General features: G+C 52.0%; 1 protein-coding gene across 1 annotated transcript in view; it reads left to right on the top strand.

The window, feature by feature from the left end:
* TSNARE1 (t-SNARE domain containing 1) overlaps nucleotides 1-16,941 on the top strand; it is a 121,394-nt gene extending 104,453 nt beyond the window's left edge. Inside the window, exon 12 of the mRNA XM_012648003.1 lies at nucleotides 16,849-16,941. Within this exon, the coding sequence (XP_012503457.1) occupies nucleotides 16,849-16,941 (93 nt within the window). The remainder of the gene's footprint in view (nucleotides 1-16,848) is intronic.
* Nucleotides 16,942-19,353: the final 2,412 nt, after the last annotated feature.

The raw sequence follows: 19,353 nt of genomic DNA, 5'->3' as shown, positions 1-19,353 counted from the left end.
CACTCACCATCCAGTATTCGATATTGTCAGACTCCTCAATTTTTGCCAATCTGCTGAGTGTAAAATAGTATCTAATTGTGGTCTTAATTTGCATTTCCCTGATTACTAACGAGGTTGGAATTTTTCATATGTTTATATTTGTGTTTCATTCCTGTGAAAAGTCTGTTCATGCCTTTTGCCCATTTTTAAAATTGGATTGTTTGGTTTTTTCCATCTTAATGATTGTGGAATGTCTGCACACACACATATGTGGGCTCTGACCTAGATGCTGGTACTCCCTGGGTTTCCACATATTGTGGTATCCTCTCCCACCGATGCCTCCCCTCCCGTGTAGGAAGATTCCTGCTGCCCTGCCCTGCGCCCTCTGGCTCGCGACGGGTGTGCGGTATGGCTCTGTCTCTGGTCCTCGCGGAGCCGCTGTGAGCTCATCTCGTCCGCACCGTCAGCTCTCTGGCGCAGGCACCACACCTTTGTACGCAATGCTGAGACCTGATAGGGCTGGACCCCGCTGTCCTTGTTAGTTCTAGGGGCACCTGGATATTCCTAGCCGTTTGCTCTTGTGTATGTATTTTAGAATCACCTTGGCAAATTCCATCAGTAACACCATCAGCATTTTTATTGGCGTCGCATTAAATCTAAGGACTTGGTCAAACCCTTGTACCGGGTCTCCCTATCTGTGAACGTGACATCTCTCTCACTTTATTTGTGCTTTCTTTAATGTTCTTAAACACATTTCGACAATGATTTTCTCCAGATATATCTTTCATATATTTTAGATTTATTCCAAAGCACATACTTTTTGTTTAGGTGTCTCTTTAAAAAATCATATTCTCTAATTGCATGTTACTGGTATATAGAAATGTGTGTTGTTTTTGTACATTAAGTGTATAAGCAGCCAAATGTCAATTTCTCATTACTTTTAATAATTTGCCTAAGAATTTGCTTAGGTTTCCTTTGAAGATAATGCCGTTATTACCAATAATGACAGTTTTATTTCTTCAATCTCAATATTGATGCCTTTAATATCTCCTTCTTGTCTTACTGTGTTGGCACGGCCCTGGCACAGTGTTGACTAGATGTGACAGTGGGCATCCTTGTTTTGCTCCTAATTTTATAAGAAATGCTTCCAACATGCTCTATGAAGAATATTCGTTTTAGGTTTATTGAGATACTCTTTATCAGACTGAGGAAGTTTGCTGAAGCTTTGATAAGAGTTTTTCTTTTTTTGAAAATCCTGGATGGGTGTTCAATTTCATCAGATTTTTTCATTTTGTACCTTTTGAGATGATTACTTAATTTTTTCTTTAATTTTTAAAGATTTTTATGTTTCTGTTTTAGTGATGAGGTCTTGCTACGTTGCTCAGGCTGGTCTCTAACTCCTGGGCTCAAGCGATCCTCCCACCTCAGCCTCCCAAAGTGCTGGGATTACAGACATGAGCTGCTGCACCTGGCTTGGCTTTTCTCTTTCCATCTGTTCGTGTGGTGAATGACATGCGTGGATGTTCTAACATTAAACCATGCTTGCATTTCAGGGGCAACTTCGCCTTGGCCACATATATAACAACAACAGCAACAGCAACAATTAGCTCTCACCGATGGATCCAGTTTGATAACATTTCATCTAGGATTTTGCATCTACACTTCTATCGCTCTCCTAGAATGACTTAGGGATCATCCTCTATTTTTCTTTTTTCAATATTTATTTTTTAAAATTGACAAATGCCAAATTATATTAATATATATTTGTGATCCACAACGTGATGTTTTGATGTATGCATCACTGTGGAACACTAAAATCAAGCTCATCAACGTATCCATCCTCCTCACATACTTACCATTTTTGTGATGGGAATATTTAAAATACATTCTCTTAGCAATTTCCAAGCACACTACACATCCCATTACCTACGGTCCCTGCGCCGTACACCAGAGCTCCAGAATTTACTGCTCTTGTCCAACCACAGCCGTATCCCTTTTCACCATCGTCTCCCACCCCCCGTTTCCCTCTCAGCTTCTGTAAGTCCGATTTTTGTTAGATCCCACATAGAAGTGAGATCGTGCTGCATTTGTCTTTCTGTGCCTGGCTTATTTCACTTAACATAATGTCTTCCAGGTTTGTCTCTGTTGTCACAAATGGCAGAATTTCCTTCTTTTTAAAAGCTGAATATTACACCATTGTGCGTATATACCACGTTTTCTCGATCCTTCCTTCCGTTGATGGACACTGAGGTTGGTTCCTATCTTGGCTGTCGTGAATAGTGCTGCAGCGAACGAGGGAGACAGATCTCTCTCCAACACGCTCATTTCCTTCCCTTTGGATACGTACTCGGCAGTGGGATTGCCGGATCATATGGTAGTTCTATTTTAATCTCCCGAGGAACCTCCATTCTGTTTTCCATAACGGCTGTGCTAATTTACATCCCACCACAGTGAGCCAGGGTTCCCTTTCCCACACCCTCACCAGCATTTAGCTCTGTTGTTGTAAAAGCCACTCTAACAGGTGTGAAGTGACACCTTATTTTGGTTTAAATTTGCATCTCCTTGATGATTAGTGATGTTGAGCACCTTTCCATAAACCTGCTGGCTTTTTGTACATCTTCTTTTTGAGAAATGTCTATTCAGATCATTTGCCCATGTAAAAAATCAGGTTATTTGGGTTTTTGCTATTGAGTGATTTGGGTTCCTTATATATTTTGGACTTTAACCCTTATCAGATATATGGTTTGGAAATATTTTCTTCCATTCTGTAGATTGTCTCTTCATTCTGTTGATTGTTTCTTTTGCTGTGCTGAAGCTCTTCAGTTTGGTGCAATACCATTTGTCTACTTTTGCTTTCGTTGCCTGTGCTTCTGGGGTCGTATCCAAGAAGTCTTTGCCAACATAAATGTTAGGAAGTTTTCCCCTATGTTTCCTTCTAGTAGTTTTACTCTTTCAGGTCTTGAAATTAAGTCTTTAATCCATTTGAGTGTGAGATAGGGGTCCATTTTCATTATTTTGCATGTGGAAATCCAGTTTCCTGACACCATTTATTAAAGAAACTTTCATATTCCATTGTATTCTTGGCAACTTTGTCAAAGATCAGTTGACCGTAAATGTGTGGATTTATTTCTGGTTTCTCTACTCTGTTCCATGGTTCTATATGTCTGTTTTTGTGCCAGTATGATGTGTTTTGGTTACTATAGCTATGTGGATTTTGAAGTCAGTTCACATTATGCCTCCAGCTTTGGTCTTGCTCAAGATTGCTTTGTCTGTTTGTGGTCTTTTGTGGTTCCATACAAATTTTAGGATTTTTTTCTATTTCTTCGAAAAATGTTCTTGGAATTTTGATAGGGATTGCATTCAATCTGTATATTGCTTTGGGTAGTATAGACATTTTAGTAATGTTAATTCTTCCAATCCATGAACATGGGATATCTTTCCATGTGTCTTCCTCAATTTCTTTCATTAAGGTTTTATAGTTTTCAGTGTAGAGATCTTCCACCCGCCTGGTAAAATTTATTCCTAAATATTTTTTTTGAGACTATTGTAAATGGAATTGTTTTCTTGATTTCTTTTTTGGGTGGTTCATTGTTACTTTATATAAATGAGATTGATTTTTGTTTGTTGATTTTGTATCTTGTAACTTTGTTAGGTTCATTTATTAGTTCTAACAGCTTTGTGGTGGAGTCATTAGGGGTTTCTATGTATAAGATCCTGTCATCTATAAACAGAGATGATTTAACTTCTTCCTTTTCAATTTGTATGCTTTTTATCTATTTGTCTTGCCTAATTACTCTGGCTAGGACTTCCAGTACTATGCTGAATAGCAGTGGGAAGAGTGGGTACCATTGTTTCGTTCCTAATTTTGGAAAGGTTTTTAACATTGAGTATGATGTTAACTGGGAACTTTCCCTTTCCCATAACTTTCTTATGGCCTTAGCTTGTGTTGAGGTACATTCCTTTTATACCTAATTTGTTGAGAGTTTTTAATCATGAATGGATGCTGAATTTTACCAAATACTTTTTCTGCAACTATTGAGATGTTCGTATGATTTTAGTTCTTCATTCTGTTAATGTGGTGTATCACATTTATTAAATTGTATATATTGAATCATTCTTGCATCCTAGGGATAAATTCCACTTGATTATGGTGAATGATCCTTTTAATGTGCTGTTGAATTTGGTTTGCTGGTATTTTGTTGAGGATTTTTACATCTATTTTCATGAGGGATGTTGGCCTGTAATTTTCTTTTCTTGTAGTGCCCTTGTCTGGCTTTAGTATTAGGGTAATGCTGACCTTGTGAAATGAATTTGGAAGTATTCCGTCTTCTTCAATTTTTAAAATAAATTCTCTTTTTTTCCCTCCTGTTTTATATTATATGTTTTAGTGTTATAAAAAAAAGACCATTTAATTTCTTTTTTCTTCTTGGGTTTGTTTTCATAAATTTTTCTAGGAATTTGTCCATTTTGTGTAGGTTTTCCAACATAGTGGCGTATGGGTGTTTATGACGTTTCATCTGTACAATCTCTGCTCTGCCTGTGGTTTTGTACCCCCTGTCACTCCTACATTGTTTATGTGTCCAGTTATTTTTTTCCTTGATCAAACTTTCCAGAGAATTGTCTTTTTTTATTAGTATTTTTAAGGAACTAACTTTTGGCTCTGTTCCATTTATGCTCATTTTGATTTCTGACTGGTTTCCGCTTTTAGTCATTTCCTCCCTTTACCTTTCTTTGAGTGTATTCTGTAGTTCTTCTCTCTAATTTTTAAAGCTGGGTGTTTTGCCCACGAGTTTTTAGCCTTTCTTTTTTCTAACATAAGCACTTCGAGTCTGTGAATTCCCCTTTAAAGATCTGTTTTTACTGCATCCTACAAGTTTTGATATTTAGTATTTTCATTATTGTTCAGTTTTAAAATTTTGTATCTATTATAGTTTTTCTCTGACCCATTACTTACTAAGAAGTAAATTACAAAATTTCTAAATGCATGGGAATTTTTAATTTCCTTTTTAAAAACATCTTCTAACAGTTGCATTTTTGTTCAGAGAATTTATTTTATCTGACACTGGTTCTTTGAAATTTCCTAAGACTTGTTTTATGTTTTACTTTGTTTTATGTTATGTTATGTTTACTTTGTTTTATGTTTTGTTTTATGTTATGTTTTACTTATGTTTTACTTTCCACTTCCGTAAATGTTCTGTGTGTGCCTGAGAAGAATGCATATTCTTTAATCGCTGCATGGAAAATTCTATTAGTGTCCATCAAATCAAGTTTGTTAGCTTTATGGTACAAATCTCCGTATCTTTACCTTTTTTTGGTCTACTTGACCTATCAATAAATTGAGAGAAAGATGTTAAAATCTTCTACTACACAAGTGGATTTGGAAATTTCTCCCTGTAGCTCTATAAATGTTTGCTTTATATATTCTATGGCTTTTTTTTTAAGGTTGCATACAAGTTTAGAATTGATGTATCATCTTGGCTAATTGAACCCTTTAGCATTATGAAGTGACCTTTTCCATCCCACATAATGCTTTTATCTTCCACCCGTTTTATCTGCACTTAATGTGACTATACTAGCTTGTTATTGATTTGTGTTTTCATGACACATTTTCCTGTTCTTTCACTTTCAGTATTTCTGTGCCTCTATGCTTTTGATATGTCTCTTATAAATAGCATATAGCTGGATTTTAAAAACCTAGTGTGGCAACCCCTGTCTTTGCATTGGTGAGTTTAATCCGTTATTGATACACTGGGACCTGTCTCTCCCGTGTTACTTTTCAACCCGTATTTACCTTGCTTTCTGAACGCTTCTTTATTTTTTATTACTAGAGTTTTTAACTTTTGACTTTGAAAATATTGAAATGTACATAAAAGTTGCAGAAACAGGACACGAGTTCCCAGGTCCCTTTGGTCCGTGTCCCCTGGTGTTACCACTTCCTCACCAGGATGCTCCAGCGCCCCTCAGTCCTTCGCGGGTCACTTGTCAATGCCCGGCGACTCCTGCATAACCGCAAGAGCACCGAATTGGCGCTAATCAAATGTGGAACATCTAATCGCAGGCCCCTTTCAGGTTTTGCTGATTGTTCCAGTAATGCTCTTCCTGAGTCCACGGTCTAGTTCAGTTTCACCTGGTACATTTCGATTTCACGTCTCTTGAATCCATGGAGATTTAAAAAAGTAGTTCATTTTTTCTGATTCTATTTTTTAAAAATCTGCTTATACACTTTATTTCAATTTCAGTCTTTTATGTGTTTCCCTTGAAATTTTGCCAGGTATATCTACTGAAACAAAGTCTAAAGTTAGACATCGTCATAGTCCTTCCTGAATAATGCATGATCCTTTAACACTGCAGCGCTGATCACTCCCTTCCGACTTACACGCTGTTGTGATCCATCATTCCCAGCCTGTGCCAGCCAGTCCGCCTGGCTCTGACCCCAGGTGCATTAGGGCCCCTCTGTAGAAAGGACGTGGCTGCCCAGCCCTGCTGTTCTGCAGAAAGGGGGCCACGTGGGGGAGGTTTGGCCTTGGATGGCCACGGAGGCTCAGAGACTTTGAACCCAGTAATCTGGCCCTGCCAAACTTCCCCTTTGCCCAGCATACCAGAACTTTCTCTCCCTTAGGCTTTTACCCAAGCCAGTGCCCCTTCCTGGGGTGCCCCTCCTACCTGCCCTCATGCTCTGCCATCTCCTCCTGGGGAGCCTTTTCCTCATCCCTTGCCTGCTGTCCTATCCCCAGCTGGACTGGTACAGCTGTGCAGTTACTTACCAAGTGTCACCGGGTCTGTGTCAGCCTGAGCCAGATGCTTGCCCCACCCTGGGGGTTCTGTGGGAGCCATGGTGGCCATACTTTCCTGCCTGGTGGGCAGAGGCCATAGGTAGGCCTCCTGGGGGAGGCGCTACTTGAGGTGAGGAGGAGAGGGAGGGCAGAGAGCGCAACCCGTGAGCATGTGCAGGGTTGGGGAGGTGGAAGGGGCTCTGCTTGGAGCACTAAGCAGGGAGGGCTGGGCCAGATCTGATGGCTCTCGCTAGAGAATGGTGTGGAGGGGAGAGAGGGGGCCATGGGGACAGCTGGCAGGTGATGGCCAGAAAGGCACCTGCTGTGCACTGGCAGAGCCGAAGTGAGGGCTCTGTCCCTCTCTCTGTCTCTCTGTTGCCGTTGATATTGCAGGAGACAGGAACAGCAGGGAGAGCGAGTGATGGGAGATGGTGGCCTCAGTAGGCCTGCCTTGTGCCAGGCTCTCGCTGGGACACACCGGAAAGCCCCTGTGGCCAGGCAGCCTCCGCACACGGGGCCCAGAAGGGAAGGGCCGCCAAGACATCAGCCTTCTGGCCTCAACTGTGGATGCGAAGTCTTTCCTCTGCCTCCGCCTATGGTCTCCTCAGGGGCCACCATGACACTCTCGTGGGAGTGACAGAATCCGAGCTTTGGGAAGGGGACATTACCAGGAAGGAGAGTACATGTGTGTTTGCCACATGTAGCCACACAGAGACCAGGGTGTCACCTCCTGTGATTCTCACAAGGACCTGTTTGTCATCATGTTTTACAGATGAGGAAACTAAGGCTCAGAGGGGCGCCCAGGCCACTCGGCTGGTGGGCAGTGGGCAAAGCCAGGGAGACCTGGCACCCGCTGGGACCCCCTTCATGCCAGGCATTTTAGATGGAGAAGTTCGTGTGTGGCCCTGCAGGTGACCTTTGCAGTGAGACTCACAATGCAGCCCACAGGGTGTGCAGTACCTGCTGTGTGCCAGCTCCCGACCAGCTCAGGGCTGGGGACACACCAGGAGCAAACCAGCAAAGACCCCTGCCCTCCTGGAGCTGACCCGCTACCAGGGGGGAGCCAGGCAGTGAATAGCAGGACTGAAGAAGTACCGGCACCTCCCACAACGATGACAGGGCGGGTGGGGAGAGACAAGTGGGAAGGGGTGGCCGGCATGTGTAAAGAGGGTGGCACCCTTTCGTATAGGATAGTCCTCAAAGGTCCCGCTGTCACAGCGACAGATGAGTAAAGATCTGCGGGGCGGGGGGTGGGGGTGACGGCGATCTAGGGAGGAGAACCCAGCAGAGGGAACAGCAGAGGGAACAGCCAATGCAAGGCCCTGAGGTGTCTCATTGTTTGGGGACTGCCCAGGCCCCTCTGTCTCAGGGCCTTTGCCAAAGCTACCTCCTGCCTGGAAAGCCCCCCCCTCCCCACCGCCCAGGGCTGCCTCCATTGCGCCTCCAGCTCAGGCCTTCAGTCCCAGGAAGAGGTGTGGCTGGGGTGATTTGAGTGCGATTTCTCCTGTCCAAGGGGCCCAGTGGGTTGCCTGGCACACAGAGGGTGGGAAGGAGAGAGGGGCAGCCTAGAGTGGGCTGTCAGGTAACTTGGGCTCCCCCGCCCACCTGTGCCCGCCTGGCCTGCCCACCCGCCACCTCTCTGAGCCAGCCCTGCCCTGGCCTTGTGGGCCAGCACCTGCCTCACGGGCAGACCTGCCGGAGGGGCCGAAGGAGCCTCTTTAAAGGCCTCCCTGTTTGGATTTCCGTCTTCATTGCAGAAGCTCATTGCAACAAAAGAAAAATCAGACAGAAAGTTCTGCGTGATCCCACCTCTGGAGAAAAGCCTGCTCACAAATTAGCAGCTGTGACGCGTTCCTGTGAATGACGGTGGCGTGTGCAGATGCGTCTCTCTACTCAGGCGCCTCCCACGTGTCTGTTCCGCAGGTCGCCTCTCACTCTGCACCCTGGACCTCCTTCCTGGCAGCACACTTAGCCGTACCCCTCTTTTTCCGTACGCTGCTCCTTTGACTGGCTGCAGAGGGCTTGGCTGTGTGGATACACGGTGACATTTGTCCTGACTCATGGCCAAGCCTTGCTGTGTGAACGGTGCTGCTGCCCGAGTGGAGTTGCCGGCTGGGAGCCTGTCGGGAGCCCTCCGTCTTGTCACGCCCCTGGGACTCCATGGGGCCACCGAGGGCCCTTTCCCAGCAGCTCCTCGAGGTGTCTGGGCCCAGACACAGCTCCCTCTCAGCTTGGCAGCCTTCTTCATCTCCGGTTTTGGTCGCCACCGGCCAGAACACACAGGCCGTGTCGAGTTCCGCGGCCGTGGTGCAGCACCAGCAAGGCCTATGTGAGGCGCTCACCTGAGCGGGGCACCACAGCGCGTGCTCTGCCTGCCATGGCACCCCCGCTGCACAGATGCCTGGGGGCGGGGGGCTCTGGGGAGTCGCTGGCCCACTTTACCCAGCCTGTGAGTGAGGACCGCAGCAGGTGGGGGTCTGGCTCCCCACCCCCTCCTCTGGCCCCACTGGTGACCCCCTCCATGTGGGGGATGCCAAGCCTGACTCCACTGCACTTTGCCCACTGGAAGTCATGGTCTTGGAGGGCAGGAGAGACAAGCTCACCTGTTCCGATCAGAGAGGGCTGGGTGGCACCTCAGAAGTGGCAACTTGTGCCTTGGGACCTTGCAGCTCCTCTGCCTCCAGCTGGCCAGGCGAGGCCCCCCGCTTGCTCTCCTCTGACGGCCTGCACGGCGCCCCTGAACTTGTCCGTCCCCAGTGTGAAGCCCTCCTGGAGGCACAGGCCCTGTGTCCCATCAGACCCTGGCAGACCTTTGCTTGGGGACAGAGCAGGAGCCAAAGCCATGTGCTCTGGGCTGCCCTGTGCCCTTGTCCTCGGTGGGTGCCCGAGCGCCTGTTCTTTGGGACACAGTATTCCTGAGATCCAAGTCATAATTCTGTATTTTTCCCAGCAGAATGCGCCCATTTCAATAATTACAGCATTTGTAATCCACTTAGAAAACATGGTATTTTTGACGTGAACACTTAAGAAACAATCCGTTCCACACCCCTCTATCCAAATGGCTCCAATTTGGAATAATTCTTTTGAAATGGAGTCTAAATATATACAAATAGATGTTTCTGAAATGTCATGTATTCTGAATACATTTGCATGGGAAGCAGCTACTGAGGGATGGGGCCGGGGTGGGGGTGGAGGGACGAAGAGGCCGCATGACCTGAGCAGGGTGCTGGCCCGAGCGAGGCCACAGTGCCAGGGTACCAGGCCGGCCCACCTTGTGGGTGCCCTGGGCGAGTCACTGCCCTTCTCGGGGGTGTGTCCTGTCCTGGACCTCAGGGAGCAGCAACCCAGGCCCTGGGTGTGGGCAGGGACCCCTGCAGACGGGAGGCCTTAGTGCCCCCAAGTTCTGAGCCGTGCCTGGTGGCCCAGAGCTGCTGTCTCTGAGGGCGGTGGCTGTTGGGAGCTTTCTGTTCTCTACGTCACCTGCTTCTCTGAGTTTCTCTTCATTTGTTCTGGTTTCTGTTCTTTCTGTCGAAGGCACTCCTCAGCTGTCTGGGGTCTGTATCGTGTGCGTGTGTTTAAGACGGGGGCACTGAGACGCCGGTTGGAGGGTGTGTGGGTGCTGGGGCCCCTGGCATGTATGTGGTGAGGTGCACCTTCCCTGCTTCGGCGCCCCCCCCTGCTGTGCCTGGGGGCGTCCGCCCTGGGCTATCATTTAGTGGGATGGAGGAACCGGTGGAAGGGGATACCCGTGTGTGGTCCACTTGACTGGCAGCCCAGCATCCAGCCCTCCGTACCTGGCCACAGAGCGAGGCTGGGCTGCTGTCCGGGTGGCACCTGCAGCGCTGTCCTGGAGCCTTCCCCGCCCCCGTGGGGGGATCACCAGTCACTCCTCTCCTTTCCACTGGGCACCTGGCAGTTCAGGGCAGCTGCGACAACCAAACATGGTCCCGCCTCCTGCAGTCCTGGTGGGAAGGAGGCGTGGAGCCCACCTGGGAGGGTGAGGCGGTGAAGTCCGAGCAGAGGGAAGCCTGGGGCTCCCTCGGGTGTCTGGGAAGGCACCTGGAGGTGGTGTGGCTAGAGCGGGGCTGTGAGGAGGGAACAGGAGCTCTCAGGGGAGGCCACGGCAGGCAGAGGGGGCAGCACAGTGCGTGCAAGGGCCCTGCAGGCGGCCTGAGCAAGCCGCCTCCCAAACCACGATTTAGGCACTGCTTTCCACGGAGCCGCTTCGCCAGGGCAGGAGGTGAGCCTGTGCGCCGATGGTCTCCAGCTCTGCCCCAGGGGATGAATTCATTAAGCAGGGACCTACACAGATGGAGCTAGTTGGGTAACTGTTCCCACTGCCAGCCCCTGTCACCCTCCCTCACCGTGGACTGCCATTCAGGAGTGGGGCAGGCGCTGACAGTTGGGGTACCTGGAACCAGTCGTGCAAGGCTGGGAGCTGCCGGGAGGCTCCCCCCCGGGTGCGGGGCCAGGCCTGGGGTTCCAATCTGCAGTTGGAGGCTGTCCCCAAGGGATGCTTCTGGCTAGGACAGTGCCTGCAGCCCTGACACCCCCTGCTCTGCCCCTGCTCCCTCTACCTCCCCCATCTGTCCCCTCCAGCTCTCGCAAATGACCCTGGATGCCCCAGAGGCCACCACCCACCACACTCCTGTGCTTTGCACATGCTGTTCCCACTTCCAGGAGTACTGGCCTCCAGGCTTGGGGAGAACGTGGCTCACCTTGGGGGACTGTGCCAGGAATCCCACCCCAGGCCCCACTCTGGATCACAGACCTCAGGGTGAGCCCCAGACCTGGCCTTCCCTCTATCCTGGCCTGGCCGCACGGACTCTTCTCCCCTTCCCTGCTTGTCCGTGGGCAGCCTGAGGTCGGGGCCAGGCTCTGCCTAAGCCCACCCTGAGGAGCTGTGGATGGGCTGTGCTTTCTGGGCCTCGGTGTTTGTGTCTCTGAAATGCTCATGATCAGGCCCCTCAAAGACATGCCTGGCTCCCAATGTACAGCTACACTGAGGCGTCCATCTGTCGTGTCTCGGGAGCCCCTGCAGGGAGCTGGGTCCCCGGGGCCTCCTGATGGTCCCGTGGGAATGGGACCCGGGTAGAGGGCTGGGGGAACTCCGGGCTGCCCAGCCCAGCCTTGCTATTGGTGAGTGACCTGCAGGTCCCCCTCGCTGGACATACCCCAGAGAGGGCCTGGGGGTATGAGAGGGCAGAGAGGGCTGCTTCCCAAGGTGTCTGTGGCCCCAGGCAGCTCCCTGCCCTGGTCCTGGAGACCTTGGTGGAGCCACCAGCCTCCATCATGGGATGTGGGTGGTGATGGACCCATGACCCCATTTCTCCTTTGGGCACCTCACCATCCTGTGCCTGGCTCCAGGAGGCAGGGACAAGAGCCTGCCAGGGGTGTCTGGACAATGAGGGGCAGGAGGAGCTAAGTGCAGGCAGAAGTGGGGCAGCTCTGCTCTGGAGGAGCGCCCAGAGCCGGGGAGTCCAGCCAGCCGGCGTCATCGGGAGGCCCTGGGGGACCAGTGGCTCTGCCCCCATGCCAGGCCAGCGGACATGTGCATGAGCAGCTCCAGCTGCCGTGACAAGCACCAGACTGGGCGGCTAAAATCACCCAAATACAACCGAGTGTGTCTCTCAGTCTGGAGCTGGAGAGAGAGCGAAGGTCTCAGGCTGGCTCGTCCTGAGGCCTCTCCTTGGCATGTGGACGACACCTCTTCCCTGTGTCTTGATGTTGTCTCCCTGTGTGTGTCTCTGAGTCCTAGCCTCCCATTTGTAAGGACACAGTCACACTGGATTAGGGCCCCCAGTGACTTCCTTTAACTGGATCACCCCCAGAAATACTATCTCCAAATAAGGTCACGCTCTGCGGTCCTGGAGTTGGGTTAGGACTCCAACAGAGGAATTTGTGGTGGGGGACACGGGGTCCCTCACATTTTCTCCCTCTGACCACCGGCGCGGGCCAGAAGAGTGCCCACCAAGCGGGTTTCGAGAGCTGGATGTGGGTGAGGCTGGGCCACTCCAGCATGGAGCATAGGGACTCCCCGGGCTTCCCAGCCCCGAGAGTCCTGCTATCAGCAGCTCCTGCCTGGGTCCCGGAGCCCCTTCCACTCATAAAAATGGCCTGAGCACCAGGAAAGCGAGTGGCGCCCCACTCTTAGCGCCTCACATGGCCCCCCACCCATCCCTCCCATGCAGGCATATTTAACGGGAAAATTCATCTCACCCCTGTAAGGAAGTTCCTTGCAGGCTCTACTCAGAAGATCACAGATGTGGTCAGTACATTTTCTTCGGGGAGCTGGAAAGGTCAGCCCCATCAGTGGAGGCCATGTGTCCAGGGTGGCAGCTTCCTGCTGGCCCAGCTCGGGGAGGGTGGGCTCCCTCAGTCTGCAGGGCAGCGGGCGCATGGCGAGTGAGGAGCGCCTGGTGCTGAAGTGAGCCCGAGGCCAAGGTGGGCCCAGTAGAGCTCAGTCTCTCCTGCAGGCGGCTGCCTCCCTGCAGGGAGGCTGCAGAGTGAGCAGCTGGCACAGAGGGGGAAGGCAGGGGCTGCTCAGGGCTGGGCTGCAGAGCCCCTCATCAAAGGCCTGCCTCTGCCTCTACCATATGCCCCAGCCCGAGCATCTGTGCCCCTGAGCCCTGCCTGTCATCACCTGCGCCTGCCTCTTCCCTTGTAGTTGGTGGCAAGAGGCCCAGCGATGGCTCGGTAGCAGGGACAGTGGGGGCAGAGGGGAGGCTTTCTGGCTGGAGCTGCGGAGGGTCCCGAGAGGCCCATCACATCCTCTCCAGGTGGTCCCCTGCACTCCTCTTGGGCACATTTTCCGCTCTGGCCCTGGTCCCTTCTGCTGTTCCTGTGGTTCCTGGCTTCCTTGCCATCCTCCCCTCCTCTGCTGGACCTGGTGGGTGGGGAGGGAGGGTAGACATAAAGGAACAGGGAGGGACAGGCCTGACCTAGTGTTGCACAGGCAGGTCCTCAGCTGGCCAACCCGGGCTGGGCGTGGGCACAACGTGCTGCTGACAGGGAACGTGGGGTCAGGCAGGGCCCCGTGGCTGCCTGTGTCCGGAGGTGGGTGTGCAGATGGAGGCCCGGGCAGCAGTTCCAGTAATGACCACTGAGCCCTCTCATGCACCAATTCCTCCAGGGCTTGCCACAGCCCAGCAGACAAGGCGTGGAGCCCCAAGTTGGAGGCCAACAGCATGCTCAAGGTCACAGTCAGGCAGAGATATGAGGACAGGCCTGGGAGCCAGACCTGCCTGACCCCAGCTGCTGTCCTCCTTACATCCCCCTGCCCCCTTGGGCTCCATGTCAGTTTAGGGAACCCGTGTGTGCAGGGAGGGCTGCGTACCCCTCAGAGCAGATGCATCTCTAAATGCATCGGCCCTTCTGTGAGCAGAGTGTGGAGTAACTAACAGCAGGCCCTGTCCCCGGGTGCCTGGTTCCAGTCCTGGCTCCCCAGATCTCAGGCTGGTGGCTTTGGGCAGCATCACCTCTCAGCCATCTTCTCATGTACATTCCAGGGGGCTGGCGGGACCCACCTCTCGTGCCATGGTCAGGGAAGCATGATGCTCAGCTGACTAGGACAGTGCTTCTGGGGGTGCCACCATGGACCACAGAGACACTGGTGGCCTGTGGCCCCCAGCCTGCTGACCCACAGGCACTGTCCTGGATGCTGAAGTGGCCCTCAGCCCAAAGCACCTTGTCCTGGGCGCTGATGTACAGCCCTCTCCCTGCCCCACTTCTGTGGGTTTCTGACCACCTGCCCCACCCTCGCTGTGAGCTGAAGGCTGTGTCTGATTCACTCTGGGCCTCTGGCCCCTTCCTCCCTACCCCTGGTATGTCTGGGCAGCAGCATGACTTTGTGACAACAGCCAGGGGGGCATAGACCTGAGCCTCAGATCTGCCACACACTGTGAAGCCCAGCAGGTCACCTGACCTGGCCTAGAGCACAGGGTGGCAATACAGTTCTTTTCCAGCCTTGGCTGGGAAATGGGGCTGATTTTCAGGTTAGTATGTGGGTCCCTCCCCAGGGACAATGACACTGAGGCAGTTTAAGGGAGCTGAGCTGGGGGCCAGTCATCTGTCTAATACTGAGCAGAACCCAGATACCACACCAGAGCAGGACCTGGATCCTCATCCCAAAACTCATTGTGGACACCAAGCCCCCAAAACCTAAGTCCAGTTGCACCTACTTCAGGCACTCTCCCCATCAGTCTCTTCCCTTCCCCACAGCTGAGTTGCTGTGCTCTTCTCCCAACCCCCACTCTGTAGCCATCTTGAGAAAGTGGATGGACAGAAGGCTGGACGCATGGGTGGGGAAGTGTGTACATGTGGAGGTGGGTAGATGGATGGATGGTTAAATAAAGGGGTGGATAGGTGGTTGGATGAATGGAGGGGTGGAAAGATGGATGGATGGATGGATGGATGGATGGGTGAGTGGATGAGTAGGAGGATGGGTGGATGGATAGATGGATGGATGGATGGGTGGATAGGTGTAAGGATAGGTGGGTGGATTGATGGTTGGAAGAATGGAAGGGTGGATAGGTAGGTGAATGAATGGAGGGGTAGAGAGATGGGTGGAAGTTTGGATGTGGGTGAGTGGGTGAGTGGATGGGTGGATGAATGGAGGGGTGAAAGGGTGGATGAATTGATGGATGGATGGGTAGGTGGATGGCTGGGTGGGTGGATGGATGGGTAGGTGAGTAGATGTGTGGGTAGATGGAGGGATGAATGGATGGATGAATGGGTGGGTGGGCTGGTGGATGGATGGGTGGATGAGTGGGTGGATGGGTGGATGGATGAGTCAGTGGGTGGGCTGATGGATGGGTAGATAGATGAGTCAGGGGGTTGGTGGATGGATAAATGGATGGATGGATGGATCAATGAGTGGGTAGATGGGTGGATGGATGGATGGATGGATAGATTAACATCCTAACATTCACCTAAAGACCCAGATGGGTAACCTGGGGGACTCTTTCTAAATGTCTCTGCCTCACTTTCCTTGCATATCCAGTCACTCCCAGGGTCTGAGGATTCCACCTTCTGGTCTTGACTCTGTCCCCTCTGGCCCTCCCTTCTCTGCCCTGCCCTGGGCCCTGCCCTCCTGTATGCTCTGTCAGCCTTCCCCACCTGGTCTCTCTGTCTCTGACACTCTCTCCTGCCCATCCTCCCATCTGGCTTCCCAAGTGGCCTCCATGCTGTTGAACATGTGGCTCCCCTGCTCTGCACTCCCCACTGTCTTTTTCGCTGTCTCAGGGATGGTGGCCAGACCCGCCGTGATCCGTAGGCTGGTCCCATCAGACCCTGCCTCCCTTCCCTGCCCTGCCCCTGCTCCCTGCTACGGATACTCGGTGACTTGCCATATCATTTAAGCTCCCATTTTGCTCTGGGTTCTCCCTTGGTCCCTGCCTCTCCCCTCCTGGCCTGCCCAGGGAGTTCCCATTCCCCTTTCAGAACCAGATGAAGCACCCTCTGCATGAAGCCTCCCTGACTTCTCCCTAGTGACAGTCCCTAGCACAGATCAGTCTTTCTCCTCTGAGCCGGGCTCAGACCTTGTTAAATTAATAATAATCACAAAGATATACAAGAATAATAAGACTATCTAGTGAGGAATATGTGTCTGGTATTCGTCAGGCCCCAGGCTATGTACTTTCCACACATCATCTTAATTTTAATGCTTTCTTATTGCACTAAACAAGATGAAAAAAAATTAAGCCTTTCAAATGTCCCTACGGAGTCCATGGCATCATCCTATGTTTACAAAAGAATTCAAGGTGCCAAGATGGATGTGGCTGAGACCCCAAGCTGGTTGGGGGCAAGCTGGAAATCGTACCCAGGCCTGGCTGACTCTGGAGCTTGGGCAGTTGCCCTGGGTCTCCTGCCTCCCTCCCTTTGGACCTGGCTCCAGGGCTGGCCCAGAACAATTCCTGAATGAGCACTCAGGTCAGCTCAGGGCAGGGCCCTTGCAGGAGGCAGATTCTGCCTAGACCTTGTGCCGGGGTTGGCCCAGTCCCCTGTCTGCCACAGCTTAAAGTGGGCACAAGCCAAATGCTCCTGAGGATGCGAGGCGGGAGGGCCAGGATATGGTGGCAGCCACTCTCTCGCCCAGCTCCAGAGGTGCAAGATCAAGTGCTGCTTCCTGTCAGGTGGAGTCACTGCCCTGCTGGTCGTCATCCTCATCATCATTGCCACATCTGTCTGAAAGTGATGCCACCTGTGGTGAGTGCCCCACCTGCCCCCACACCGTACACCCTCTGCTCATCCACTCATCTGTCCCTCCACCCATTCATCCATCTGCCCATTCATCTCTCCGTCCATCCATCCACCATTTATCCATCTATCCACCCATCCATCCATTTATCCATCTACCATCCATCTATCCATCTATCCATTCATTTGCCATCCACCATGAATCCATCGTCCACCACCCATTCATTCACCATCCACCATCCACCTATCCACCGTCTGTCTAACCATCCACCATCCGTCCATCCTTCCTTCCTTCATCCATCCTCCATGTGTTTGTTGAGCACCTTCTCTGCATCAGGCATGGGCTGGGCCCTGGAGACCCAGTGGTGAACATGGCACAGAGACGCCCTGTGCTCCTGGAACTCAGAACTATGGGAGTAGGCCAGCATGAAGCCTCCGTTTTTCCATGCACCGACCTCTAGAAGGTCATGACTGAATTGCACTGGGGCCAGCTGACAGTGAGCAGAGCATGCTGGGTTGTGTGGTGGGCATGAACTGGGAGCCCAGGGGAATGTGGCACCAGGGGATGGAGTTAGTCCAGGAAGCTCCACTGCTCCTTAGGCAGAGAGGAGTGGGTATCCCCAGGGCACAGGGGGGCTCTGGGCTGGACCTGGAGAGGGCCGGGAGACTGGGACAGAGCATAGGGAGGCCTCGGGTGTCAATGTGGAGCCCCTGAAGTGTGTTAAGCAGGTGTATTAATTACTAATGCTGCATAACGAATTAGCTTAAAGCTTAGTGTCTAAAACCAAAAATAAACATTTGTTATCTCACAGCATCTGTGGGTCAGGAATTCGGAAGTGGCTCAGCTGGGTGGCTCTGGCTCCGAATCTTTTGTGAGGTTGCAGTTAGGTGTTGGCTCGGGCTGTGTCATCTGAAGGCTCAGCTGGGGCTGGAATGTCCGTTCCAAGCTGGCTCCAAACGTGGCTGGTGCTGGCTGCTGGTGGGACACCTGGGTCTCCTGCACGGAAACTCTGTGCAGGCCACACCCGTCAGCTCCGCGATGCCCTGCTGCTCACTCGGGGCTGCCTGCTCCAGTCCTACCAAGCACATGGGAGAGGGGAAGTGCAAACACTGACCCCAGAATGTGGGGAGGGGAAACCCACATTTGTTGTCGGTCTACTGTGTGCCTGGCGTTTCACGTCCGCTGTCCAAGCTAATCCAGGGCCAGGGCTCAGTGTGTGCCCAAGGTCTACACTGTGTCCGTGGTCAGGTATGGGGCTAGCGTGGCTGTGGCAGACAGTAGGACAAAACCAGCCTGTCTGTCCTGGATTGAGCCCAGCTTGTGGCCTCAGCCCCGCTCTCTCACTCAGAGCTCCCTTTTCCCCACCCGTCTCCTCGTCCAGGAAAGCGCAGCTGTTTTCAGAAACATCTCCAGGCTCTGTAGATGAAGGGTCTGGGCCAGGCTCAGTGTGACGGGGACCAAGTCCCTGCACATCAGAAGGAAGAGGAAGCTTGGGTGGCTGTGAGTGTCCCAGGTCTGTGCTGATGTGTCTGAGAACAGCACTGACCAGTCAGCCCTGCCTGGAGGTCCTCTGGGATGGAGGGGAGTGGCAGCCAGGCGCCTGGAGAGGCCTGTGTCTCCTGGTGCCCTGCGTGGACTGGCCACCGGATTGTCCAAGTCTCTCAGAGAACGAGGAGGACAATGAAAGGTAATGTAGAGGGACATCAGCTGGCTCTGCCGCTCCGGGTGACAAGATCCGCCCTCATTCAGAGCATAGCCGGGCAGCCTCTAGGTCGGGGGAGCTGGCACTTGAAGGGCCTGTCCCTCCCAACTTCAGGCACCCATCACACGCACTCACAGTCACAGGGAACGAGCTGGTGCAAACTTGTGGAAGGGAGGTGAGTCCTTGGGGCCTGGGTCTCAGGTGCCTCCTCTCTAGAAGGCTCCCTCTCCATGGGGTCCCCCCGCAGGCCTCCCAGGATGCCAGCCCTGTGCCCTCAGCAGCACCTTCCACGCTGGCCTTTGGTTGCTACTGACCTGCCTGCGTGGCCCTGTGGGGTCCCCAGTGGCCCAGCCCAGGCCTGGCTCAGGAAAACGGATGGTGAATGAATGGAGGAGTGAATGAATGCGTGAGTGGGGGCCCAGGCAGTGAATCCCTGTTTGAGCCCCTGGCTAGTCCTTAGCAAACAGAAAATTATGGTATCTGGGCAATGGTCAATGAAGCAACTTTCACCAAAAATGTAAGGGCTAAATTGAGGTGCACAGCAAAGCACGTCTGAGTATTTTCTGAAAGTGGCGAAATATTGACCCCAAAGCCATTGATTTCCACTTGGGAGGTGCATGCTGGGCTCTTTACCACCACACTCCCCAGTTTGGCCTCATGCCTCATGCCTCACGTGTGTGCATGTGTGTGTGCGCATGTGT

This window comes from Propithecus coquereli, unplaced genomic scaffold (assembly GCF_000956105.1).
Source record: "Propithecus coquereli isolate 6110/MARCELLA unplaced genomic scaffold, Pcoq_1.0 Scaffold28, whole genome shotgun sequence".
In the NCBI taxonomy this organism is placed as follows: Eukaryota; Metazoa; Chordata; class Mammalia; order Primates; family Indriidae; genus Propithecus; species Propithecus coquereli.
Note: the sequence above shows the minus strand (reverse complement) of the source record. Positions and strands in the feature narration are given on the sequence as shown.